Consider the following 26,857-nt stretch of genomic DNA (forward strand, 5'->3'; position numbering starts at 1 on the left):
CAAGACAGCTCGTGTGTGTTATGCTAACGATCGCTGTATATGGCTGATGGTCTTCAATGGAGACTTCATACTTGCAGAGTGTTATGGGACACCGGTTTAGGTGCTTGCGCTGCGATTGAGAAATTATCTTAGTTGGGTTTATGAACTAAGTGTGTTCACAATACTCAGTGCCTTTAAGTGTGGGAACTGTTGAACAGGAGTTGGAGAAACCTTCAGACACCATCTGGTAAAGACATATTGCAGAATGAAGTGAACTTACCTTCATTACTGATCAAGTAATCTGGCACTGCAGCATTTGCACTTCATAATTTTTTCCATAAAAATAGTACAGTAGAATGGAAATGGATAATTCCGGTACTGAACCCTCAGATTTTGACAGTTTTTCCCCACTCAGGCAAAACAGCCTTTAAAGCCAGCTGAATTTACCTGAATGAGAGTATTTTTGTTGGCTATTTAAGAATGTGCAGAGACTGCTAATGTGAAGATTGATGTTAGATTTCTTGTGTGCTTAGTTTGTTTACATGAGGAAGCAATAGCAAAATAAGGTTAAACGTAAATGCAGACTACAGTTTTAATCTGTGTGACTTCCCTGCAGGGTTTTTTTTTAACTCAATGTTAAGCATATCTGCTTGTGGGTTGGTTTAATCCGTTTGCAAAGTACGCTAAATCACATCTCATGAAACCACTTCTGGTGCAGAGGAATACTGTTAACACAGGGAGCTATTGTAGAATAAATATTATAATAAATATTATATAAATATTATAGTTAAAGGCAGTTTCCTCTGAAGAGCTTGTCAGACCTAGAGCGAAATAGGAAAGGATCAAAATGTTCTGGCTCTGAAGGAATGCATAGTGTGCAACAATACAGCCAAGGCAGTTCTTGGGTAAAGAGCCACTGAAAAAAATTATGATTCAGCAGATACTACTCGTAATTGATCCTGAGGTTCGAGCACACGCCGGTGTCTGTTGGTTTCATCCGAAGTTCCCGTATGTAAGACATTTAAGGGCTGCATTTGTCTGTGACAGATGAAAACATCTGGTTTTAAATTTATTACAATGTACACAGCTTCAAATAGGAGGAAGCGGTGCCAGTAAGAGAAAATGCAGAAAACATGTAAATCAAAGACCTGGTGTTTTTTTCCACAGAGAAATGTGCTATTTCACTACAAGTCTGTGTTTGGGAAGCTGTTTTTTCTTAATCTAAGAGTGCTTTTGAACAGTCACCTCTGAGCATATGAATAAAAACTTCATTTTGTAAAGACACTCCTTTCCTTTTTAGTCATTGTAGCTACAGTTTCCTTTAAAATACTTGATGTTATTGAGAATTTTTTTGTAATAGATGTAATTCCTGTAATAGAACTATGTTGGTCTTTGGTATGGAATTTTTGATAAAATAAAACGATCTGTTAGCACAGGCAGGAACTTCATAGCAGCAAATAGTAAATGGCACTCCATACACGTAAGTGTTGTACTGCTAATTCTGGTTTAGTAAGGGTTTGACTGAAATTTGCAGCTTTATATAAATGAGGAAAAACAAAACGCTTGCCTCAAAAGCCATACCAACAAACTTGGCATAAAAATACATTATACAGTAACTTTCAAAAAGTAAAACATGCCGGTGCTGAAAAACCTCCTTGCTTTTTAGTCTTTATCCTCTGTGGTTAAAGTGCTGACCGTTGAATTGTGGCTGGATTGCCAAAATAACCCTCAGCAGAATGTTCTAAATTAATAGATTTCCTTAATATTGAAGTTGCTTCATAATGAGATGAGAAACAGGCCTTTCTCAGGAGAGAGCAACTTCTTGAATTCCAAAGTTGTGTTTATTGTCAATGCTCTTCTTTTCCAGGGAAACCTGCAGATACATCAAGTTCACGTGGGTCAAGACGGGCAGGTAGGAGCAGAGCTAAGTTTTACAGAGCATTTCACTTTGGTCGATAAAATTAATGTTGCAGTTGGAATGATCTCACGTTATTAGTGGCTTTTTTAAAGAGCAAAAATCTGTGCAGGTCTTTCTGTTTATTTAAACAGTGTGCAGAATGATAACATGTAAGCTAAGCATTTTGTCTGTGGACTCAAAAGCATTTGACCAAGCTTATTTCGTTACTCCTGCGAGATACTTTATCCCTGAGTTTTATACCTTCTTGTCTTTGGCCTCTTACATTCTCTAACGGGTTTGATTATATTGTGTACAGTATGTTCTTCTCTCTCTTGTTACCCGCTGTCACTATGGCCAGATGTGGACTGCAGTCTGTGCAAACCGAAGACCATTTATTGCTGAGGTTTAAGCAGCTATTTTTTCATTATATGGCTGTCTTGGGAGAAACTGATCTTTCACATCTGCTTTTGTTCTTTTTGATAAGATGGCTTTATTAGGTGCTTAGGCATACATGGGGTAAGAAAAAGAAGCTTTTACTTTGAGTGATGAGTCAATAAGTGATTAAATTAGCAGAATTTCCATGTCAGGTGTCAGCAAAATTGCTAACGTTTGATCTCAGACACAATTTACTAAACGTTGAGCTATATTAAAACATCGACGGCACAAACATATTCCTGGGAGAAGCTTTGTAGCCAGGCCACTTGAATAAATGTGTTGTGAATTTTTTTTGTTCCTGTTGAATATTAAGAAGTTGTGAGACATATGGTTAGAACCTGAATACTGCCCTGAAGTGAAAAGGCTCAGATCATGAAGATTCTTGAACTCGGAGGCCTTGAGAAGCTACCAGTGCTCTGAACTTTTGACCACATACAGTATTTGTGCGGGGAAGCAATCTAAGTTCGTATTAAAAAAACCAACCCCGTAACCCAAAAAACCCAAACATTTTAAGTGTCCTTTACTGAGAGGTTAATCAGAAGTATTTTTGCAGAAGGGAGACTAGGAAAGGTGATTTTTTTGGAGATGTGCCAGAACCTTTGTTTATTACTTACTGTTCTTTTTTCCTTCTTTGTGAAACAGTGCTGTCCGAATTGCATCTTCTTAAAAGACTAATTTTGGGTGGTGTTATGTCCCTCTGAGAGTGGCGTGTAGAATAAGTTGCTTTTTTTTTTTTTTAAATTATAGCCTAGTACCGTTATTTTTCCCCTTGAAATATCTATTCACAGTAAGTATTCCACACATTGCACCTCTTTCTTAAATAGAACCAAAGTATATAGTTTAAAATGTTGTTGCAAGTTCCTGCTGTTTTTAAGGGAAATGCTTAGATGATATTGTCCTGAAGCCCCTGTGTCAGGCAGGGGGAGGTGAGTTCTTTCATACAACAGTAGCATTCAGCCGTGTCTCATGCTAAACCAGTCACGGAGTGAGAAACTGGGAACTCTAGAGCAGTAAAAAAACCTCCCAAACTCTGAACGCCCGTAAGTGCCGTCCTGCCGGTCATCGGAGCAGCTGCGTTCGTACAGGCAGAATGCGGCTGCGCTGGAAGAAAGGTGTTCCAAACACACGGGCTTGTGCGTGTGTGTATGTGTCTGTGCGTATACACGGATACGTGATGCGTCGCCGTGGAAGTGTGTGGCAGCACACGCGAGGTGGGGAAGAAAAGCGCGATTTAATCTATTTATTTTGGGGTTTTGTTGAAATCAACGGCAGCATATCTATATGACGGCATCTGTACCATTACAGAGCATATCGTATTTTCACTGGGATAATCTTGGTTCTGTCGGCGTGGTTGTGGCTCTACGATGTACACGTAGGAAATCAGTTTAGCATCTAGCTTTTGGGTTTTTAACTAGCTGTACTCTGGGCCTGGCTTTTAAACTTCCCGTGAAAACAAATGGTGACATGCTGGGCTTTCTTTTCTTCCTGCACTCAGCTGCACGTTGGTGCAAGAGAGTAACATCTGTCTCTCGAGCATCAACAGCCAGGCGTTGTCACACTCGAGCTGGCATCTGTGCACATTCACAGGAACCCTCAAGCTCTTCCAAAAGTATTTGCTGCTTAACTGTTTTCCAGCGGACAAAAAAAAATAGGAGCAAGCAAATATTTAGGGGATTTTTATCTCTGTTCTGCATTAGATATTGAAACCTTCATCAGCAGTTTAAGCCATGTGGGCCTGTTTTGCGCTGAAGTGGATGAGTAGCACTCACATGATTCCTTGCAACAGCTCAGTGTGTTAGAGGGGGTAGAGGAGAGGTCTGTGGCTCAACTGGCTTCTGCTCATCAGCTGATCTGTGTTAAGCGACCATTTTTTGAACTATTTGCTCATAAGAATTGCAGAGGAAAATGATTTAAACCGTGGTTTAAGGATGGAAGTTGAAACGAATACATTTTCCTTGGCACTTGTGGTGGGATAAGAGCACAAAAACCTGTCATATGATATGGTTCAGTGGTAATGTTAGTCGTAACAATGCAGTAGCTTGCAATCATCGGTACCTGACCTGCGATCAAAGAGGCCTCTCTAGTTTTCCCACCTGTCCGTTACTTTTCGGGACAGCGGCCTTTTCCTCCATGTTCTGAACTGCAGTGCGCGCTGCCAAGGGACACGGGGGAACAAGGATAATAAGAGAGTGAATAATGTGGCACTTCTGAGACTTCAGTTATTGAATATTCGTAGCTGACTGATATATACTTACTAACGGTACTAGGTCTTAGCTTAGCTACTAAATATTCCCTTTGAAAATTCATCTCATGCTTCTGTTTTCCACGTATTGCTGTACACTTAACAGATGTTAGGCTTTCCTTCTATTCAGGTGAGGTTTAGCTCTGCCGCCTGGTGCAGGCTTTCACTCTGAACCGCGAGCAGAAGCTTTACAAGAAGCTGGGCCTGCAAAGCATGGGGTTGTTAACTTCACATGAACTAAAGCAAAGAAGTGGCATAAATCTACTGTGAAATTCTATCACTAAAATTTCCAAGGTGATAGATATGTTTTAAGCCTCACTTAGTAGTAATTAATACTAGTAATTAATACTAGTGATCAATACTAGCTTCTCTGCATAATGCAGCCAGCTGTGAACTCCCCCCCTTGAACTGTCTGTCGGGTAGTTGCACTGAATTTAGTTCTTGTTTTTCTGGCATCATTGTTCATGGAACTAATGAACTCATGCCAAGAAGAACGCTTTCTACCTACACATGTGTTCTATTAGCTGAAAGTTTCATATTTCAGTGCACGTTTAATAAAAATACCAAACTGCAAAAATAATTAGACTTCGTATTAACTAGCACTTGAAGCCGTGGACCAGTGGGAATTTTTTTGGACATCGCATTTTATACTTATGAGTTACCAGAAGTTTTCTAATTAGTCTGTCTCTTTCCTCTGATTACCTGCCTTCCTTTCTCCCCAACTCCATCCTTTTCTTCCTTGGAGCTTCAGTGTTTGGCATCCCAGGAGGTGTTCAACGTGTGCCCTGCGCGAGATGTGCCGCAGCGTTCAGAAACGTATGTAGGGTATAAAGAGGCAGAATAGGATAGTTTCGGTAGTTTGACATTCCTCGATTCTGCATTTCAGACGTTCTCACAGCCAGTGAGAACTTCCCCAATTTAGAAATTAATTAAAATGACACCAGGCAAATGCTCTTCAACTAATAGCCTTAGTTCTTAAATTAAAAAGTTAATGCACTTCAAAATCTAAAATACGATCATACGTATTCCTGGAGAGCTGACAATTTGTTCTGCTCGATGAAAAAAAATTAACAAGAGTTAGCAGCATTTAGCTCGCTTAGTATCAGTAGGTAAATTAGAAGAAGCAGGAGAATCCAGAACAAACAGCATCTATGGATAGGTTTAGCAGAAAAAAGCCAGCCAGCATAAAGTGCTTTTGTAGTATCAGTCATCTTAGTGTGTGCATATGAAATAAATATGCAGAACTGCTTCTGCTACGTCACATTTCTCAAAAAGAAACTCGGCGTCTCATATAATTGTGGACACGGCGTCTTCCAGATAAGCCTGTAATCCGAGTGGTGCGGCGAGACCCATCCATAACGGTTGAGTTACGTGTGTGTGCGTGGAATCACATTAATAGCACATTTTTCTGCTGCTCAACGAGCTATTTGTGTGGAGCAGTGATTGCATTGTCTTTTTCTGAACTTCTACTCTGACCTTGCTGCTGTGGGCTTTATGGCAGCTCCGAGGTCTAGGAGAGTTCAGACCCAGGGCTGTGGAGGTAGCTCAGCAAGTTAGCTTTAGAAAAGCATCCTCATATGTGTCATGATCGTATGGGATTACACGAATCCGTGAGCGGAAAAGGTATTCCTGGAAAATTGCCGTAGCGATGGAGAAGATACGGCTGCGAAGTAGCAACTAGCTGCTGTCGGGCCCGAAAGGTTAGAATATAGACGTGTGCGAGAAATAGATCAGCAAGGGTTTGTCTTTAATGTCCTCAGGAGGAGTATGAATCTGACGTCTCGTTCAGATCTGTTTTCAGTGCACACAGTACACCCTGTAAAACAGCTCAGAAGGAGATATGACCTCATCACCTATGTTTGAAACATCTGTCCTGTGTCTGTGCTCTGCTGTAGTCTGAAGCGAAGGGCAAGCTGTGAAATCGTAGAGGAATGGAAAAGGGGGAGAAAGGGTTCCAACTGCTCGGGGCGGGGGGAAAAACCCTATTTAGTAATTCCGCCTCATATCCAGTGATTCTTCTCATGTGACTGGCTCAAACTGAAATGAAAATAGATAGTTTGTGGAGGAAATTATTTACAAACCTATGGGACAGTCTTAAACCAACTCTGTTAACCTCTAGTTTTTGTGTCTCTGTGACCTCCCTGATCATTACTGAGGTACTCGCACCCCGCCTTTCAGTGAGGGCACCACAGTTGTTTTCAGGTCCCATTTAATCCATGACTCAAGCATGATTTTCAGTTGTTACACAACTTTTGTTAACGCATTTTTTGTTAACAAAATTGTTAACGTAGTAACTCAGCTGCTGCTCACTTTGATGCATTTTGCAGATGCCCTTTTATGGGGAAAGAAACGATTTAGTGTCTTTTTCTGAATATGCCTTTACTAAGCCTTTGGAATAGACGCTGCAGTTTCGATCAGTATTAACAACTTCAGTAATATTAATACATTATCCAAAACAGAGGAAAGAACTGTCTTCCACAGCTCTTAATTTTCATCTAATTAAGTTCTAGGTTTAAAAATACTGAAATTCTTTATTCAAATTCTTCAGTCAAGGATTTATACGACATAGGAGTTTTTTTCCTGTCCCTAATTTTTAAGCAGTAGAGGGCAGTAGCATTAAGATGATCATCGGCGACTTTCTCGGCAGATGCCTGAAGAAATGAGGAGGAAATTTGAGGCGCGAGAAATGTGCTGCTCCGACATCAGCCTTGTAAAGTGTCGTACCGTGGGGACGGAGACGCGTTCACGGCGTGAGTCTTTCCGCATGCAGGGCTGCCATAGGGTCTGTGGGTGCACGCGTGTGTGCTTGTGTACGGCCGAGAGGGAGGAAGACGACCTTAACTCCTGCACCAGCTGCTGTAGTAGATTGAAAAAGCTTGTTCTTGTTTCAGCACATCTGCTTTGAATAATACGCACGGAGAAACAAACAGGATTGTTAGGATAAAAACAACAAAATTAAAACCCCAATATAGTACAGCTGGAACTTAAAAACTGCTCGTATGGGTTTTTTTTTTTTAAAAAAAGGTTATTTCTAACGGATACTTCTTCAGTAACAAGTTGTGCTGGAGTCTTGCAGGTCTGCTCTGTTTTTAGGAGCAAAGATGAAGAAAATAGTTTTAAAACAAAATGTGGTTTCTGCAAATTTCACGTAGAAGCACAGTGTATTTACGGATAAAGCAAGTGCTTAAAATACCAAAGTGTGAGCATTTTAATTAGAAGATTTTTACTTTTTTTTTTTTTGCTGGAAGATAGTCCTTTGTGCGCACACACTGTTTAATTTGGCACTCCGCAGGTGTTCCCCACTTTCACTGTTCCTCAAAGTAGATCATCAAAAAAAGCTCACCATGCTTTTGAGTTCTGAAAAGGTAGTTTGCTAGAGAAAGCAGTATTTTAGCAAACTGAAATCGAGAAATTTAATTTTAAAGCAGTTAAGTGTATTAAAACTTACAAATGCATATGGGTTAAAAAAAAAAGCTTGGGGAAAAACCCTGCTACTGAGGTGATCGGTGACATAGAAAATCTCTCTAGAAAAATCAGCCGTAGAAAATCTCTCTAGAAAAATCAGCATTATAAGAAAAACAGTAACCTGTTCGTGCTGCTAAGTACGGGTGACTAAAAGAGTAGCTGTGGTAAACTATGTTGGGTGTAGTTTAACTGCAGAATTTAAAATGCATTTGTAGAAGGCTTGCACCTGCTTGGTAACTGCAGAGCAGGGTAAGAGGCTGTCTGGTAGGTTCTTGAAACTAATCTGTGCCAAGCGTTTACTCCAGGTTCTTACAGTTGGTGATGGAACAACAGAATTCTTCTGCCCCGATATGAGGAGACAGGACTCAGGGAAATACAGCCCTTCGATGGCAGTCAACAAAGCGAAATAGGAAAAAACCCGCAGGTGGGGAGCCACTACTGAAGAGATATCGATGGGAAAATACATTCTCTGTAGTTAGAGAATGCAAAACTAATTCCCACAGTTAGTTGCAAATGCTGTATGTTTTTTACTACGTAATGTAATTTATCCCGTTTTGGGGAAAATGACGAGTGACTTAGAAGGTCATTGAGAGTCAGCAGGCCTCGCTCTACCAACGAGTTAACGTTTTTGAAAAACACCTGTGTTGCTAATTCGGGGATTCTGCACCGTTTCGCTAAGGTTTGCGTTCTGATGCGGTTACGGTGACAGGACCGTGTCTTCCCACGTCTGTGCCGCTGAGCTGGGGCATCCTTCTGCCTGTCAGCTGCCCTGGGGAGCCTGAAAGTGAATGCGGTTCTCTATAACGATGCGAATAAATACCGGTTCTTTGGGTCTAGGTGTGTTTCTGTCCCTGTGAACTATGCAAGATTTCAGAAATGAGTTACTGTGTGGCTGAGTTCGCCGATCAGTACAGAAAGCTGCAGCAGATATGGAGAGCTGCCATGCCTGGAAAGTGGCTTCGACTTTTATTCTGATGGTTTTAAGTTTCAAAATGTGTAAAACATTTCCATTCTTTAAAGAAAACAAAGAAAAACCTGAATGTTTTGCTAGCATGTTTTTTAATCTTCTGTTACTTAACAAGCGATTAATAGTTTGGGGTTTTTTTTATTATTCTTTTTAGATTTAAGGTGAAGAAAAAAAGGCAGGAGTCTTAAATTTTTTTTTTTAATTTTGGTGAGAGTTCCCCTGCCTTAACCTGACCACATCCAGCAACTTTTGTCACATTTTTGTATTGCTTAAAGACGCATTATAACTCTTTTCTTTAAGATTTGTTTAAGGGGGGTGGGAGGGATGAGCGGTGCACAAAAAAGGATACCTCGTTGCTGCTATTTATACAAGTCTCCTGCACCTTGTGGAGGTTTAAGTCGCTTTTCTTTCCGTGGTGCTGCCTCCATCTTCTCGCTCATTCACGGTGTGTGCTGCGGGGGAGGCAGTAAAGAAATCCTTTGTACCGCGGAGTCAGCGGTATCGCATCCCTGCAGGCGCTCGTGGGCCATAAGCTTCACTTACAAACTGGCTGCATTTAGTTTTCTTTCTGCGCTGTTTTGGGCCAGGAGATACTGTTGTGTTTGTTTTTTTTTTTTTAATGGAGAGAACCAGCGATGTCCATGTCAGGTCCATCACCAAGAGCAGTATCCTGAACTGGGTCAAGAGGGAAACCTTTCTTCCGGCAGCATGGCCCATTCTCAAACGCAGTAACTGCTACACCTGGCTGCCATCACGCTTCAACGTGTTCCGCTCGAAGACGTGTTTATCACTGCATTGTCTATGCCAAGGTGTAGCGGGTACACGTTGGCGCTCCCTCGAAGTAGTTTAGTCCTCTTGAAGTTTGAGGTTATCTCATCCACTGTGACCGATAAGTATTTCCCCATTTTCAGAGTGCTTAGCAGGGACTTCGGGAGCCTCTGCCTCTTTTCCATGTTATTTAAGTTTACGTGAAATCGGTGGAAGAACAGACAGGACCAAATGGGTCCTTGCCCCGGCGTATGCAGAAAACGTACAACTCTGCTTTTTAGGGGTTTTTGTTTGGTTGTATCAAGTAGTCGTGGCACCGTTTCCCAGCCTTTTCAATACTTACCTAAAATAAGCTATCTGAATGCCATGCTGCTAAGGAAAAATAATAGCTTAGATGAATTTGCTTCCTGTGCGATATCTCCAGCTATTGAAAAGAATCTTTCATTGGCCCGTTGCTGATCCTGAATGCTGGGTTAACTTGGTTTCTTTTAATCAACCTCGAGCAGGGACTGATTAAAAGACTCTCTGCAAAATTAGCAAGTATTTCTGCATTTTCTCGTCTCGACCTTAAAGCAGCTTTTATATGACGATGAAATAAAAGGTGACATCTTTGTGTCACTGTGGGGTGGCACAAGCAGTAACTGTTTTGCATTCGTGCCCTTCATGCACAAATGGACCGAGCTGATGATCGGACGTGTGGTGAAGTTTTCGTGTAAATGCTGTAGCGGGTGAAAAGGGTACTTTATGGTGCTTTTCAGGTAAATGTATCCAAATAGATTTTGCATGTGGGAAAGGAAGGAAACAAGGAAGAAAGAAACAGGCTTGACTAAGTTTATCAGGAGTGGAAGAAAGGAGTTGCTGCTTTGGAGATAAAGCAATTAGGTTGGTTTGGTGTACTTAAGGTTCGGTGTGTAGACATTTCTAAGTTGTAGCCTATCAAAGGTCATTAATTGTTCTTGTTAATCTGCAGTTCAGCACCTGGTTTGAAATGTGGGCTTAGGAAATCATGGACGCTTCTGCCCTCTGCTCTCTGCCTCCGCTGAAGGTCACTAGTGCTCGTCGGGTCCGTAGCACTGGTCTGAGACTTGTAAAGCCATTCTGTGTCACCGTTCGGTTAAAGGACAGGCATCGCCAGTCCCTAGCGCTTCCTGAAACACGCTCAACTTCCAGTTGACTTCCTCGTCAGACACTCGGAGATTGTTATTTGCTGCCATTTGCTCTGCTTTTTTATGTGAGGTCCTTGATCTTGTCTTGTGGGCAGCTGTAATTGTGATGCCTTAAATTTTACTGTGATAATGCTTTGTCTCATCCAGGATCTCAGTATGTGAGAAAGTTTGCAGTTACCTTTCAAGTCAACTTGTGTAAGAATTTTTCCCCATCTACTAATTATCAGTAATTACCACGCCTCAACAGCCACACAGTGTTTTGTCTTGGGGCTTTTTGTCTTCTCTAATTTGGGTCCCAGCCTACCTTTATATGCTAAAAAAAAAAAAATGAATCCCCAGCTGCAGGCAAAGTAAACAGTCTCCAGCAGCAAAATCTCATATTTATGGCACTTTTTTGGTCACTTCAGCTTTTGGCAAAGTGTAACAATGAAGAAGTAGCATCCCATTAATAACAGAGGATTCAAATTTGACCCCGCTTTCATGCTTCAGCCCAGTGACGCAGGTAAAGATTTGTTTTGGGAGCAGGCAGTAAGTTCCAGCAGATGCTTGGCTCTAAGCGCATAATATAACGTCTGTGTTTTAGACGTAGAGTTTTTCCCCAGCGCTTCTCGAGATTTAGACATGATGTCGCGCAACTATTTTTGTCTTCCGTTCAGAAGTCCCAGTTCCCAGCACAGTGTCCCCCGTGACGACCTGCGGAGCCCTGCGCTGTTTCCTTTCTCACATTGCAAACTTGGTGGGTTTTCTTTGGCTCGCTGATCAAAAGTAGTGAAATGTACAGAGGTGTGTTAAAATCAGCCACTATTTTAGTACTGGTATGTATTAGGATTTTTTCCCCCCCAAATTACTTGTTTCCATTTGTAAAAATGTTCTCACTGGTAGAAAGAATTAATAAAGGTGATTTGTTAATCTCTTCTAGGTACTTTCTTTGATACGATCCCTGAGCGACAGGGGCCATAGAGTGATCTGTGATGGTTGTAAAGCAAGGCTGTTTAATGAAGGTTTTGGAAAAGGATAATATTTTCTGTCATCTTTTTTTTTTTTATTTTTCTCCTAAGAGGATGGGTTGTTCCATTAAAATTCCATTCAAGCAGACAGGAGCATTTATAATGCTCCAAAGAATACGTTCTCTATTTTGGAGTATATTATGTTCTTTATTCACCCAAATCTTGTTTTAATATTGCTGTAAACTTAATAAGAAGAGATGAGATATGAAGTGATAATCTTTTAAATATAAGGAAAAATAATTTTCTCCACCTTCATAGAAGGCATAGGTCTAAGCTGTCTCTTATTAGAGATTTTGGTAATAAAAATCTCTGTTTGTAGAATAGCAGTCATCACAAAGCTATCTTGCTGTGCTAATCTGGAGAAATCATTTCTTCTTTGTTTTGTTTATTTTTTTTAGTGCTCTTCATTTATGATTTTTCTCATCATGTGATATGAACCCTGTCTTTATGCTGCAGATTTGCCCTTATCCCATCGCTGTTCCACTTTGTATGCTCTAATAGTTCCATGCTCGGTTATTTTAAATATGAGGGACGCCTCTAGCATCATGTTGTGTGTTCAGAAATCACTGTCCCACGTTCCAAATTCCAACCTGAGAAGGATTTTGGGAATGGTTGGTACAATTAGGCTGTCAGTGCCCATGATGGGTTGATACTGGATATGTTATAATGCTAATATCCTTGGCTGGATACCAGCTACTTGCTCGCTGCTGGCAGACCCTGATGATTGCTTAGCTGTTGAATGTGGAGAGATCTCATTTCATCCCGATGAAAAACAAAATAAGTGTGTGCATGTGTATGTGCTGTCAGGTTACTAAATGGCAAGTATAGAGTTCAGGCCATTAACCTAATTAATCTCGCCACTCTGTTAAGCACAACAGTAAACCTCGATGACTTAAATTTGTTCCCAGATTCCCACGTTCTCTGCCTAGGTTAAATGATCAATGGGATTTTGTGGTATTTCACAAACGGTGGTCATGACTGCGGAAATCTTTTGTGGCTAATTTAAGTATGCGGAGACCTCCCCTTTTTTGTCTCCTCTCCATTAAAACAATTGCTTTTTGCCAAGTTTGGTTGCAAAAGCTCTCCCTTTTAAAAATTAAACCACAGTGGCTCAACTGCAAATGGAGAATGAGCTTATCTTTTTGGGAGAAAACCTGTGTCATTTATACAGAGTTTTCAGGGTTTTAAGATAATGTTAAACGTAGTGAGATTTGACCGGTTGGTTGACTTTTATGTCTGTTGTTCATGTATTTAATCCTTTCCATAGTTGAAATATATTTTCAGTCCAATTTTCCAGAATCCTTAAAGTATTTCGAACTGGCCAAGCGAGTATCTAATAAATTGAAGAAGGATGATCAAAGAGCATAATACCGTGATTTGTGTGCTGACTTGAAGAAAACCATATAGGATGCCATAATCTTCAGTGTGTTTTTCAGTAGTTAATGTGTGTTACTACTTCGAGCGCGTACATTAAAAGACCTACAAGATGACCCCTTTGTTGCTTATTTTAGACATTGAAATCCCACATCAACAGCGTGATTTTCAGTTCTGATCTCAGATGCTATTTTAAATAGCTGAGATATAGTCACTTTGTTCAAAGTACATCTCTGTGATACTGTGAGTAATGTTTGGAAAAATCATCCCCTGTAGCTTGCTGTAGCCATTTCTTTGGTGTTCTGTGAACAAAATTCTTCTGTGTGGAATAAGTCCTTTAAATTATAAACTTTCTTCATTTGGTTTCATCCAGTCTGCTGGGATTAATCGTTGCATACTGGCTCCATCATTCAGCTCGAGCTATCAGTTCCTGACTGGTCTGGAAGCGAAAAGCAGCACTGCTTTACAGGAGATATTCTTTTTCTTTGATAGAAACTCTGGGCTCCAACCAGCGTTGAGCCATGAATGAATCTGTTTTATAAATCGCTTCATTTTTTTACAACTATTTTTCTTCCTGAAATACGTCATTCCATGCTTCTGGAATGTTGCTAAATATTTGTGTTAAACAGCAGAAGTGTTACAGAGTTCACCAGGAGGAAGCGTTAGGATTAAGTTATGTATCATGGTAGTGTGATTTTCTAGTTAACTGTTTTGTTATAGGTGGCTCCTCCTGACACTGAAAATGAGGTATCTTGGTGCCACTGCGGTGACACAGAAGTACCCCCTTCAAACCCAGCCCATCCCACACTTAGTTCGTGTATGGTTTGCACGCTCTGTGTTGCTTCCGAGCTGGTACTACAGGGTTGACTCCACACCTGAGGCAGTTCATGGGTTTCACTGGTAGAGACGCTGAGGGATGCAGAAGTTGCTGTAATGCCTCAAATTCAGTCAGAGGCAAAAGGTCCGTGGTGCCAGTAAACAAGTAGATGTATCAGCTAGCAATGAAAATACTGATCGGTGTTTCTAAATTCTAGAACTGTCTTATGAGAGTTTTGCTTTTTGAGGTTTTTCTTGTAGCGGAAGGCAGGTATTACAGGATTTTGCATAAATCACGGTAGGAAGACAATAGTCTGCAGCTCAAGGATAGGACAGCTGCTCTGCTCTGAGTATGAATAAAGAAGGTGTCTGTCTGGAGAGGAGAAAGCTGTAAGAAAGACCGAACCAGAGCCTGTGCTCTGAGAAATGACTGGGAGAGTTTCAACAATGACCCAGCGACTTTTGTTGTTGACTTTGGTGGGGTCATGTTTTCCTTCAAGATAAGTTTGTTTTTTAATAGGTCAATACATAAAAAAGACCTTGTCAGACAGTAGAAACGGGTTGTAAGCGTAGTAGAAGAGAGGACGTGTCCCAGCGTTGCGTGCAGGGCTAGGCCAAAAGTCAATAGCAAAGTTAGAACTTTTGCCTATGATATTCACTGTTTGTCTCGCACAGCCGCGCACTAAGGGGTCGCGTTATGGTGTGACCCCAGAGCGTAAATCTGAAGGAACGACTGCTCGGTCTGTGTATCTGCATGCTACCAGAGAACAGGATGCTGATCTTCAAAGGCGTATGGTAAAATACCAAATGATTTTACCTTTTGGAGTGTATTTTTCATTGTCGATGGTGGTATGTCGGAGAGACGCTCTCTGAAACCTGAAGAAAGGAGCGATCAGTGAATCATCTGTTCTGAATTAAACGAAGTATGACTTTGACTTGCGTAATGGGAGTGGAACTGTCAAAAACGTTTGTCACTGGCCTAATTCTTTTCCAAGTGATGCTAACAGTTTTACCGCTATTTGGAGTCCATTTAGGTCAACACTGGATTCTTAACAACAATAAAAAATCACGTATGAGTTTCATGAGTGTATTGCATGACCGCTTATGTAAGTATATACTTAAAAGCCCCAAGCACGAGGAACAGATGCTCCTTCTTCCATGGAGACTTTCCAAATTAAGATGTTTCTCATTGGAGTCCATGTGCATTATCTGGAGTAGATAAGTGGTACTTCAGGAAATCCAGGATTCTGAATGATTGACCTAGAAATGGGTAGATAAAACTGTTGAGGGGGCACTTTCTTACCCATATCTGTGACTTTCTGGAGTTACGTTGTTGAAGACACATAGATGCTTTAGTTTTCCATGCACCGAATAGTGTGTCTTTCATAATTATGCAAGGAAAGTGGAATATATTTGGAGACTGCCCTCACACTTGATTTAAAAAAAAAAAAAAGTGTCACTGACTTTTAGAAGAGGAGAATTTTGTCTCACTGATGATAGTGTAGATCGAGACTGACTTGGTTAATGAAAAAGCAGTGACACCCGTGCAGAGTGAGAACATCTGAATTCGGAACTGGGCCCTCTTCTTCTGTGAGCATATCTTTTTGTTAATAGCAGGGCAGCGCATTTAATAGCTTGCAACACTGCTAAAGCCACAGCTAAACATCATGAAATTTTCAATGTCCTTCTCACCGCACAGTAATTCCGTATCACTCGATTTTCTGGAAAGCTCTGATGAAAACTTGCAGCGAAGCTGTCAGTCAGAGGAATAAAAGAGTTCCTAGAATGTTGCAAAATAGTTGACCGAATGGACGATATTGCTGCCCTTGACCTCGTTGCCAGCAGCACTGCTCGAGGCGCCATCGGGCTGTAGCGAACCGTTAGCGCGGTCCGTCCTTCGTTAGCGCGCGTCGGGGCTGACGGCTTCTGCCGTGTGTCGCAAGCCGGCGCCTTGCAGGGTGAAGTACCCGCATTCTGTGTGTTTAACATAGTCTTTGTCTTATTTCCTGCTCCGTTACATCAGACTAAGCCAGATTGTTTCATAAGTATTGATTTGTTTTATAATTTTTCTCCTGCCTGAAACACTAAGCTTTTCCTTTCAGCCTCTCTCCAAAATCTCTATAAATTGTAGTTATAACTGCAGTCCTGCTTCTCAGACTTTGTCAGTACTGACTGAGAGAGATTTTGACCTTCCTCATCGTTTCTCTTCTTAAGTAATTGAGATTTGCCGGCAAATCTCTAGTTTTCCCTCTTCAGGATTTTCTGCACTGAAAAACTCGCATCCTTTCAACCGTGGACTAGTGCGTAATTGTGAAAAAGGGAAGTACAGTTCATAAAGAAAATCAGTGCTATTCAAATTATCCCCTGAAAGGGAAGAGTATCGCTTTAAATCTGTTTCCTTAGACCAGGAAAACACAACTGACAAGCTGGTGGTTTTCCCCAGCTCCGGTTCTGTAATGGCACATGGCATCCAGCAGCTCTTGTTCCGAGCATTTGCAAACACTAATGATCAAGAAAAGAAGTTAAAAGTCACAGACTTCAGCCATTGTGGTTAATTGGTTTGGTTTTTATTAGTCAGACCTTGATGTCAGTACAAGAACTGACATTTATTTTGAATTTTTTTCTGAATTCATACAAATGCCGTATTAATTCCAAATGTTGAATTTGTTGAGAATTGCATTTTCCATTTCAAGTAAAACATTTTATTAAAATGATAAATTGATTTGTCATCTGTTTGCATTTTTACTGTAATTATTATTAAAGCAGAAATTGGTGCAAAATGTTTGAATGAAATGAAAAACCTTGCTTTTTTTCAACCCAACTGAGTACAAAAATCAAAAGCTAAAAAATCCCCAGAGTTCTCCTTTCCTGATTTGGAAAGTTCTTTCTGTATTTGGTCCAGTGAGAAACACTGCAGTATAATAAGCAGCAAAAGTAGGGAAATCTGGGAGTTAAAACACACACCAAAAAGTACTTCATTTGCGGTATTCAAACCAAAATCTGTTGAAATGAAATGGTTGTTTTTGGGGGGTGGGGGGAGTGGGAGTGGGATAAAAGTGAAAATTGTTTTTGGTGTTTAAAAACTGATAAAAAATTCCTGTCTGCTTTAGAATCATCTTTTTAAGGAGTATGAACTTGCGCAGTAATAACGCTGACAGCCGCCTCCTGCGAGGCTGCGGCGGGTTTAGTTTCATGGTCCATTAAGTTTCACGGTTGATACGACACTATCTGCTTTGCTGTCGATAGCCTCGTACTGGAAGGAGCGATGCGTGCCGGGCTGTATAAGCAGCAAGAGCTCGTGCTTAAAGAGGGTTGTCTATGCTAAGCGTTACTAATATATGTGGTCCTTATTCCTGTGAAATTAAGCTTAGGTTCCTGCGCGGGTTTTCTCAAGCGTGTAGCTCTGTGGCGGGTGCTGTGGAAGCGGAATTCAAAAACCCCAGTGGATTTTATGGACAGTGCAGAGATTAGTCTGTAGCTAAAGGATAACTGTTTTGAGAACGGCTACTTTAAAAAGGAAGAAATCTGGAGGAACAGTTCCCGTATGCCTCTCTCAGTGAAGCCTGTTACTGAAGTACCACTGGGGAACGATGGTGTTGCAGCCAGCGCAGTAGTTACAAAATACAAAGAAGATTATTTCCTCTGACCAATAGAAGCTGCGAGGAATGAAGAGAACAGTTTAAAGGCATGGCTTGGTAGCTGTGTGCTTTCTCAGAAAGGCTGTATGTGCTGTAAAGGAAATCTACTGCCGAACAAAAATAGTTTGTTTCACTGAAGTTTTACTATCTAATAATAAAGAGCTATAGGCGCTATAGGGGCAAGGCTAACAGCGGGGTGGCGTTCTGGAGTGTCCGGAGCCACCCGTGTTCCTCAGCAGCACGATGATTCTGGCTGGGATATTTTTACAAACACATGAACCACCTTCCTAAGCATTGGTGTGAACTTCCACCTCGGGTGCGAGTGCGTCAGAGCTGAGACCGGCCCTTATTGATGATCGGAGAAAATTGTGCTCCCTCTGTTAGAAAATATACCAGAAATAAGTAAATATAGGAATATAAATAGTAAATATAGGGAATAAGTAACACATATATTTATGGGTATATAAGACCCACGTAATACCCATATATATAGTTATGGGTACATATATACCAAGAGAATTTGGTTTTATGGATTGCACCCGTCCCGTCTGGGTAACGACGTTTGCTGTCATGCAGAAGCTCTGCAGGGCGATGGGTTTGTGTTGATGCTAACCCTGGCCAGCACATTACAGTTACTTGGCCTTTTCAGTGTTAATTATTTCCCCCATCTCCATAGTTGTTGGTGGACACAAGGCAACATTTCTTCTAAAATCTCTGGTTTGAACTGTGGAAGAGTTGCAGTGGCCTTTAAGCTATGACGTTCCGTTGTAGCCTCAAAAACATCAGTGTTAAACAGAGAACTCAATGAAATAGAGGACCCAGATGCCTCTTTGAATGAGGTTGGATTAGGCACATCCCCTTAAAAAAGTACAGGCCTTATTTTTATGTTTTGGAATCAGCGTCGATAGGTAGCAGGGAGCCTTTGTTTCTAGAGAATGGGCTTGACAGAAGCCAGCTCTTCGACTTGCGCAGGCTTCTCTGGGACTAGACTATTGTGAGCTGTAAATTAAAAGTTGCTTTAGGATTATTTTGATTCTGGAGTTTTTTTGGCCTGTGGAAAAAACAGGCGCGGATCTTCTGTTCTCTGCATTATATAGCACTGCCTTAAGAATTAGCTTAACTAAAAACTTCATTTTTGTCCTGTTCTTTGAAGCCTTTTTGAGCTGCTCTTTTTAGGTCAAAAAGTAGACTTTCTCTGCTCTCGTACATTTTATTTACAATAGTCATCCATATGTCTAATCAGGGGCTTGTTTCTCCCTCAGGATAGTCTTTGGCATCCTTTTCCTTCAGTTGCTCCAGGAAAAGTTTGGCTCCTGAGGAATCTTCTTATTTTGGCTGTGCTTTGGTTTCCCCTGGTCTCTGTTCTCATAGCCCCATCAAAGGCTGCCTTCCTGGCTCCTGGCTGTCCTGACATTCCTTCTTCGTTGTGCTTTTTGCTGAAACTTCATGAACGTACCGCTCTAGTGCCTTTGAAGTGTGCTCGTGCCACTTTTGTAGGACTGGTTTCAAAGACCTAACGGCCTTTCTCTGATTCAGAGCGATTTGGGCAACTGGGTCCCTCGGGTTCCGTAGCAACTGCCAGGTAAAACCTCAGCAGCTTGATCGCTGTCAGGCTTCCAGCTCTTTTATCCCAGCGCGGGCAGGAGCAGAAGGGTTCTGGCACACCACCATAAATGTGATCTCAAATTATGACTTCATGTAGAAATTGCAATATTTGAGTGTGAGTGGTAATTGAGATCAGAAAATGGAAGGGAGTGCCCCTTCTTTTTTTTTTTTTCTCCTTTCTCATTTTCTGTGTGGTGGTTTGATATTCCTGTGTTAGCGTCATGTCATTTCAGTTGAGTTGCTTGAGACTGCTTTCCTCATCGATATCACCTTTTTCATTATAAATCAGTCCTGTCGATGTTATGATATAGATCTTATATCGCCAATCTTTCCTCCACAGCCTTTCTTGGTAGCAACATAAAAGCTCTCAAATACTTATTTCAGGGAAAAACTTCATGGTGCCAGGTCGTTGCGCTCTCGGCAGCAAGGTGCAGGGTTAGGGAGAGCTCTTTTAAAAGCTGAGTTCTTGAGGCAAAACGCATGTAAAGGGCTGTGAAGGTTATGTTGTTATTTTGCATAGCCAGCTTTTGGAACAGGAGATATAATTAAAAAAAGCCAACCGAAAACCCAACACAAATGCACACGTGCAGTCTTTCAGGAATTGCGTGTGATGGCTGAATTCCGTGCGGTGCGAGGCCTAGAAAGAAAATAGAAGATATCCTCAGTGGGAGGGCGGAGGATGTAAAACGCACGTCGGAGCTGAGATTTGCTAGGTGGATAGGAAAGTTTAAACAGGAGTGGACTCAGTACAGCAAAAAGGAATACGGTTGGACAGGAACAGCTGGTTTGGACACACTTGAGGCACTTAACAGTTTCCTTTGAACTCTGTAAGAGGAAGGTAACTGTGAAATTGGATCGAAGACGTTGGAACAGTGCTGCTCTCCGGTAAGATCTGAAACCCAGGGGAGAGACGCATTTTTAGCTTTTGTGAGAGAAGGTGCTAAAAGTGGTTGAAATAATAGAAAACCCTGTGACTAATCAAAGTCTCAAGAACCATTTTTTTTTCATTTTTGAAGGATTTTTTTAATTGTTTCTGTGAGGAGAGATCGGGTTGCGATAGCAGTCGGGTGGGAGAGCCTCAGAAGCAAGATGCTTTTTAAAGCGGTAGAATTGGTCCATCAAAGCAAGCCACTTGGTTTGAGGAGAAGACTACAGATACGTCCCTGCTGCTGTGGGCACGAGGAAGAATACAACATACTACAGGAGAAGAAACCTGCAGCCACAAACCACGTGGATGACAGAGCCGAAGTCCAGCAGAAAGATGCATTAAATATTCTGTTTTGTCTAATCAGGCAGCTCTGCTTCCTCATGAGGACAGGAGGGTCATAACAACAGCCCGTAAAAAGCATAATTGTATTTTTATTTGCATTTTAATCTTTTTGAAAGAGACAGTTTTCTCAGATTATCATTTGAGTTCAGTTCAACGCCAGAGATGCTCTGTCGAAAATTACAGCGTGGTTTTGATAGCACAGAGCAGCGATGGCCAATAGACAGCCCAGGGGGGCAATTTGGCCTGCCAGAAGTATTTATTGACTGGATGCATGGTCATTGCAGCAGTCTCGTCTGTATGCTAGAAAAATCTCTTTTGAGTCTCAGCAGCACTGTCACTATATTTGGATATGTACTCAGCTGGGAGGAAAGGCGATAAATAATGTGCTGGAGTTAGTGTCGGCAGAGCCTGTGTGCTGGGAAGGGCCCCGCAGAGAAGGCAGAAGGTGGCGTCTGGCTCGAAGCGAAGACGTTCAGGTTGTGGGTCAGTTCGTGCACTGGGGGAGGACTGGGAGCAGAAGAGGAGAGGGTAACGTCTGGAGGTAGGGTGAGCCTAGGGGCAGAAGGAAGAGCAGGGGCAGGGAGGAGGAACGAAGGAGCACTGCTCTTCTGTGGCTTTCTCAGCACGTGGCTTGTTGGGTTGGACCGATCTAGGGCTGGTGAGTGGGGGAGGAGAGGGGCTGCATTTGGGGCTCTGGAACAGTGGATTCAGAAGAGGCAATATAGCTGAGTTTAAAGTTTAAAAGAGAGATGAGAAAGAAATCTCAGTGTAGAGTGTCCAGTCCATGTAATGTCAGTAACACACTGGGAGAAACACAAGGGCGTGTGCCGAAAGGTCACGTTAAAGATGTAGCTATTACTGCTGTGCTGCCGAGACAGAGTGGGGAGAGGTGCAGAACAGATTTTGATGTGAGAAATTGTCTGAAGCAGCAGCCGAAGAATGCTGATGGGCGAAGATAACTTATGAACTTGATTGTAAATCCACAAATCCTCCCCCCTGGCCCCCCCAAAAAAACCCCCAAACATCCCCCAACCCACAGCATGGGAAGCCCGAGGACTGTGGCATTACCGAAATGACCGAAGCTTTCTGACTTTGTACACTTTCCACCTCTGTGTAATGAGAACCGAAGCTCAGGAGCTGGTATGTGTCGTTGCTAAAAAAATAGTTATGCACCGGTACAGTCAAAAAGAGGAGGAGGTTTTGGCTTTACTACAGCTATGTGAAAAGTTTTCACGATTAGTCTTTGAGAGGCCAGCTGACCATCAGCCACTAACTGGTATTGCCAAACAGAGCAAATGGGTGATGTCCCACTAGAATATAAAGATTGCTCTTTTGACTGCAGACATACGATTAGCCAAAGAAATACAAAACTATTAGACATTTTATGTTTGCAGACACTGTTTCTGGAGCTTTTGCCAAAAGCACAGTGGAACAAAGACCAGAGTTAAATTTAGTACATGTCAACCTGATCAAAACCAACTATACACAAACAAAGCCTGTCCAGATTCAGACACAATGTGGCTTGCAGTTGCCAGAGCTACCACAGAGGATGGGATCTTGCAGAAAATACTTAAAACTATTACAGCCGGAGGCTCGAGGCAGCGTATCTCCAGTGGCAGCGTGTGAATTCAGTAGGCCTCGCAACGACTAGAGGAGGTTTTATTTAAAGGTAGCAATCCATGGTTTTCATTGTTTTGTTCAAAACAAGTGCTTAAAAAGATGTATTGTGACTATTCAATCTTGTTTATTTGTTTTAATCCAAAAGTTTACGGTAGCCTCAGTTAAAAGCCTTGCAAACTCATCTGTACTGGATACTGTTAAATTGCAGAAGAGCAGCAATAAAGCATCGAGTACCACCTTTTGACATTTTGTCCAGTGGAAGAATGAAAACAAGAATGCCTGCGCTGCATAGAGTGATGTCTGAAAGACTTGGACTGAAAGATCTCATGAGACTAACGTATTAATGATATTTTTGGTTTTGTCTTACGAAAATGACACCACGTGGGTCTGCGATGGGAAAGAACAGTTACAGAGTGCTGGGATGTCTTGTGAGCTTGTCCTCTGGTTGTGTGCGAGTCCACTTGGATAGGCACAATATACAGTAACAGATGCACAAATTCCAGGAGGAAAGAAACCTTTTTTTTTTTTTGCCAGAAGGCCTTTCAAACAGGCAGGGGCTGTAGGATGAGACCATGAATGCCAAGGCAAAGGACCAGGGAGTGAGCCCCATCACCGTAGCAGTATCAGTAATTTGAGAGAGCCCAGAAGGCACAGAGAGCATTTTCCTAGCTGAACGATAAATAACTTAACCACAAGGTTGACCGTAAATATTTTGTGTTATGTTAATGTTAGTCTTTAAATCTTTTAATGTGTTTCTAAGTTCTGACTCGGAAGGGGGGGTGTGATGTCAGGGACTTTTACCGGCTGAGCTTCCCTGGCCTGGAGTCTGGGCAAGGCGGTGTGAAACGCGTTCTGCCTGTATGCAGCCAGTTGGAAAGAAAGGCGCAGCGAAGCCATGCTCCAGCAAGAGTTTCAGCACCGAGTGAGCAGAAAACCACCGCACGAGGCCAGATCGTTCCAACTCCTTACATTTGCCTCTTGAGCTGATCTTTTAATTTGGGAGAAATAAACCCTTCCAGCTGTGCGGAACAACCTGTGTTATCTTGTCACCTTTCCCTGAGAGTGCTGCCTGCCCGTCTCTCACCAGCAGGAGAAAACGGTGGGCGTTGAGTCAGCTTTCATTTCTTCCTTCTGAAGAGACAGATCTGTTGATAAATGTTTTCACTTGTTTTGTTCTTAGAGTAACTTCAGACAGCCTTTATCTTCTGCATCTCTATGGTAGTTGCTGTGTATCGATGTTTACAGGGAATTGTCTTCATAACAGTCGGCGTATTATCTCTAAAGCAGACTTTAGTCATTAAGCCTCTTTCAACCACAAAACTGATCAGAATATGAAGTATTTCACAACAGAGTAAACAAAGGCAAGTCTGCGGTCACAAGTATCTGACATGTTCTCCCAGAGAGGCTGGGAAGCATTGGCTTCACGTTCTTGTCATTGCTGTGGCTTTTAATTCCCATTGCTTGCAGGCTCGTTGGAGCAGGCAGGTTGAGGATGGAAGATACCATAAATTTCTCAGCATTTAGACTTGGGGAGTGTGAATCATTTCTTTCTTGGAATAACTTTAATAGAAAACTAGAATCTAACCTGATGAGAAAAACGTGCAAAACCTTTTCTTCCTTTTTTTTTTTCCCCTGTTTAAATGTTTTTTTTCCAGACTATTTTGGTCATGAACGCATGAGCACTTTGAGAAACCTAAGAAGCTTTTGAGTAGTAACGCTTACAGAATTAAAGCATTGTAAAAAAGTATTTTGTTGGGAGTTTTTTTTTAAGGAGCAGTAGAGCTCCAGCCAATTAGAAAAGAAAATTACTTGTGTCTGGGATAGTTTGCATTAGATTTTAAACAATTTCTGCAGCTTATGGAAGGTTAGAAATTGGTTGGATTTCCTTCTGAAGAGATGTAACAACATTTTTAATATATTTTACAGCAACATCAGATGTCAAAAGCATGAGAGAGCTTGTGTCTCACAGAGGCAGTGCCAAAAGTATAGCGATGTGTTCAGTAATTCCCTGGTTTTACATGAAGCGGTGGATTATATTCACTTGAACCTTACTCAGTTACTATGTCATTCCTTGGACGTTTTATCTTGATGATTTCAAAGTACTGAACAAGCGAAAAACATAACCAGCTCAGTGAAGATCGATTTAGTGACTCCCATTCCTGAAAGAAATATTGACATACTTTGTTGTTTTAGGACTTGAATTTATGGTTCTTGGGGATGTAGTCCATTCCTTAACGTCATGTAATCTCCTGAGCGCTGAGCAGAAAGCCAGCACGGCTACTTCTCAAATCCTGTGCCTGCCATTGCTAAGCGTAACTTCAGAAGAAGTACCTTCGCTGTCGGTATGAAGGAGTACAGCCACTCATAAAGCTTGCGAAAAATGTGAGGCTCTTCTGCGGTATGAAGTGTCTTAATATGTCCTGTTTTATTGCCATAAGAACTGAGCCAGTCCAAAAACTTTACATACAAAGCGTGAGATCGTACAACGTGCGGTCTGTCCCAGCCCTGAGCTGGGGTCCGCGTTAACCTGCGCTCCTTGTGTAGCTGGAGATCGAAAGCTCCCCCTCCGTTGTGTGTGAAAAGGAGATAAAGAGGTACCTTGAATCTGCCTTAGTGATCCTGAAGTTGTAGTCTTATAAACGTTTACTATCGTCTTAATAGAACTGAATTCGTTTTGCCAGGTGGGATTCATTCTAACAAGTTAAAGGAATTGGGGGCAAAACTGTTCGTTTCTAAAAATCTGAAATGATAACATTTCTGATCTGGTGGAAACAACCCTGATGCTGCTGAACTCCAAATCTCTGGGCTTTCGTGGTACTTCCAGCTTCGCTGAATTGGCAGTTAATAATGAGGAAGTTGTTCATTTGAATGCCACTTCTTGAGTGTGTTTTTTTTATCATCTCTCTAATTGTGCAGCACCACTTCTTAACTCCACAGGATTATCCAGTGGTTTTGATGCAGCAGTGAAAAGGGAGCTCGAAATTGTCCTGTGCCAGCTTAGTCCGCACCAAGGAAGCACAACTGTGATTATGGTTGCTCGTGCTGGTTTTGTGGGCGCTACCCGTGGCACGTAGGTCTCAGGTTTACTCTAATTTTGCTTGGCTTCTCAAGTTGCCCAACACAGAATCCACTGTTGCAATGCAACTTGGCAGAAGCAAACCTTAAATGTGTCGTCCCTGCACCGTTCCATTTTTGGGGCACCTTGAGCTGAGTAGGAAAGGTTGGAAAATGCTCTTTGTAGGAATTAATAAAGACCAAAGAAAATGGAGCAAAATTTGTTTGGTTTACAGATTTGCAGTGAGTTTCCACATGATCTTTTATTCCTCAGTGACAGAGACTTGAGACAAAATCTCGTCTGTGCTGATGACCCTTGGATAAATGTCAGTTGGAAAACTTTTGTAGTTATCCGCTGAGGAAGTAGCTTTTAAAAACTTCTGTGAAGGAATTTTAGATAAGTGTTTTCTTTAAATTAATATGTTTACAGGGCCAAGCTCTAGTTGTTATAACATCTTTGACTTCTGTAGGTGCTCTGCTTCTTATTTAAGCACCTTTAAGATCTTTAGCAATTAGGCTATACTGATAAAGCCATGTGTTCTTATCTTGTCTCTTCTCCTAGCTTAGAGGAAATAATTTGTGCATTATATGAGGGATAAGAGCTAGAAAGTGTGAAATCTGATCCCAGTTCTGCCACTTGGTGACCTATAGGAAATTGGTTCACCACATCATTTCAGTTTCCTTGACTGTGTGATAGGTAAACGCTAGTCTCATCTGTCTTCCAAGGTATGCTGCAGCTCTTTAAGTATTTAAAAACAATACCAAACCTTTTCATAAGCTCCTCTATGTATCATTTTTATTGAAGTAAAATAAAAATTGGGTTATCTGGAGCTTACAATAACTGTGAATTTCAGATTAACTGTGAAATCTTTCTCCTTGAAATCAATGTATCCCACTTGCTTGGAATGATTTTCTGTTCCATTATTCATTACAGGGGCCTTAAAATTATACTCCAGTGACAAAGCCTCTATTTATTTTTAGACAATTGGCATCCACTTCTGGCTGACCTAGAATGTTTCTTTGATGACAATGTCTGTGATCCAGCTGGGTTTGCTGAATGGTTGAATAAACAAAGACAGATAGTAAAATGTGGGAAAGAAAAGGCTATTTTTATTATATTAGAGAATCTGTCCAGCCAGCTCCAGGCCTGATTCTAAATGTCATATCTGTAACAGTACACTTCAGTTAAGTGCCCTTGTGGTCTCCATAATACCTCTGGAATTTTATCATTATTGGATTTCAAGGTTACCAGAAGGCTAAGATCAAAAAGTTTAGAATGAAGGTGATTCAGAAAAAAAGGCAATCAATTTGTTATCTGGCCTCTTCCTTCCTGAAGTATGTAGGCTAAAGGGATGGAAGTAAGAGGATAAGTCAAAGCTCGTTGTTTTCTCCCTTATCATTTTTTTCATTGTTGTTTGCTGGCCACTTAGGTTTTATTGCAACAGCCTCAAAGTCCACTTAATTTTTGGCCGATAATGCTGCCTGCAGGCAAAGAACTCCAGGTAGCAGAATAAACAGAAGTCTCTTGTTTTGACTAAAATCAAAAGGGTATTT

At 41.5% G+C, this 26,857-nt stretch overlaps 1 protein-coding gene across 2 annotated transcripts in view; it reads left to right on the top strand.

Annotated features, from left to right (window-relative positions):
• The window catches only part of BANP (BTG3 associated nuclear protein), a 153,239-nt gene that overhangs the window by 82,078 nt on the left and 44,304 nt on the right, over window positions 1-26,857 (top strand). For both annotated transcript variants that reach the window (XM_064459735.1, XM_064459736.1), the window contains exon 11: window positions 1,847-1,891. In XM_064459735.1, coding sequence (XP_064315805.1) covers window positions 1,847-1,891 — 45 coding nt within the window. The remainder of the gene's footprint in view (window positions 1-1,846; window positions 1,892-26,857) is intronic.

The sequence above is a fragment of the Phalacrocorax carbo genome, chromosome 8 (assembly GCF_963921805.1).
Source record: "Phalacrocorax carbo chromosome 8, bPhaCar2.1, whole genome shotgun sequence".
NCBI lineage: Eukaryota > Metazoa > Chordata > Aves > Suliformes > Phalacrocoracidae > Phalacrocorax > Phalacrocorax carbo.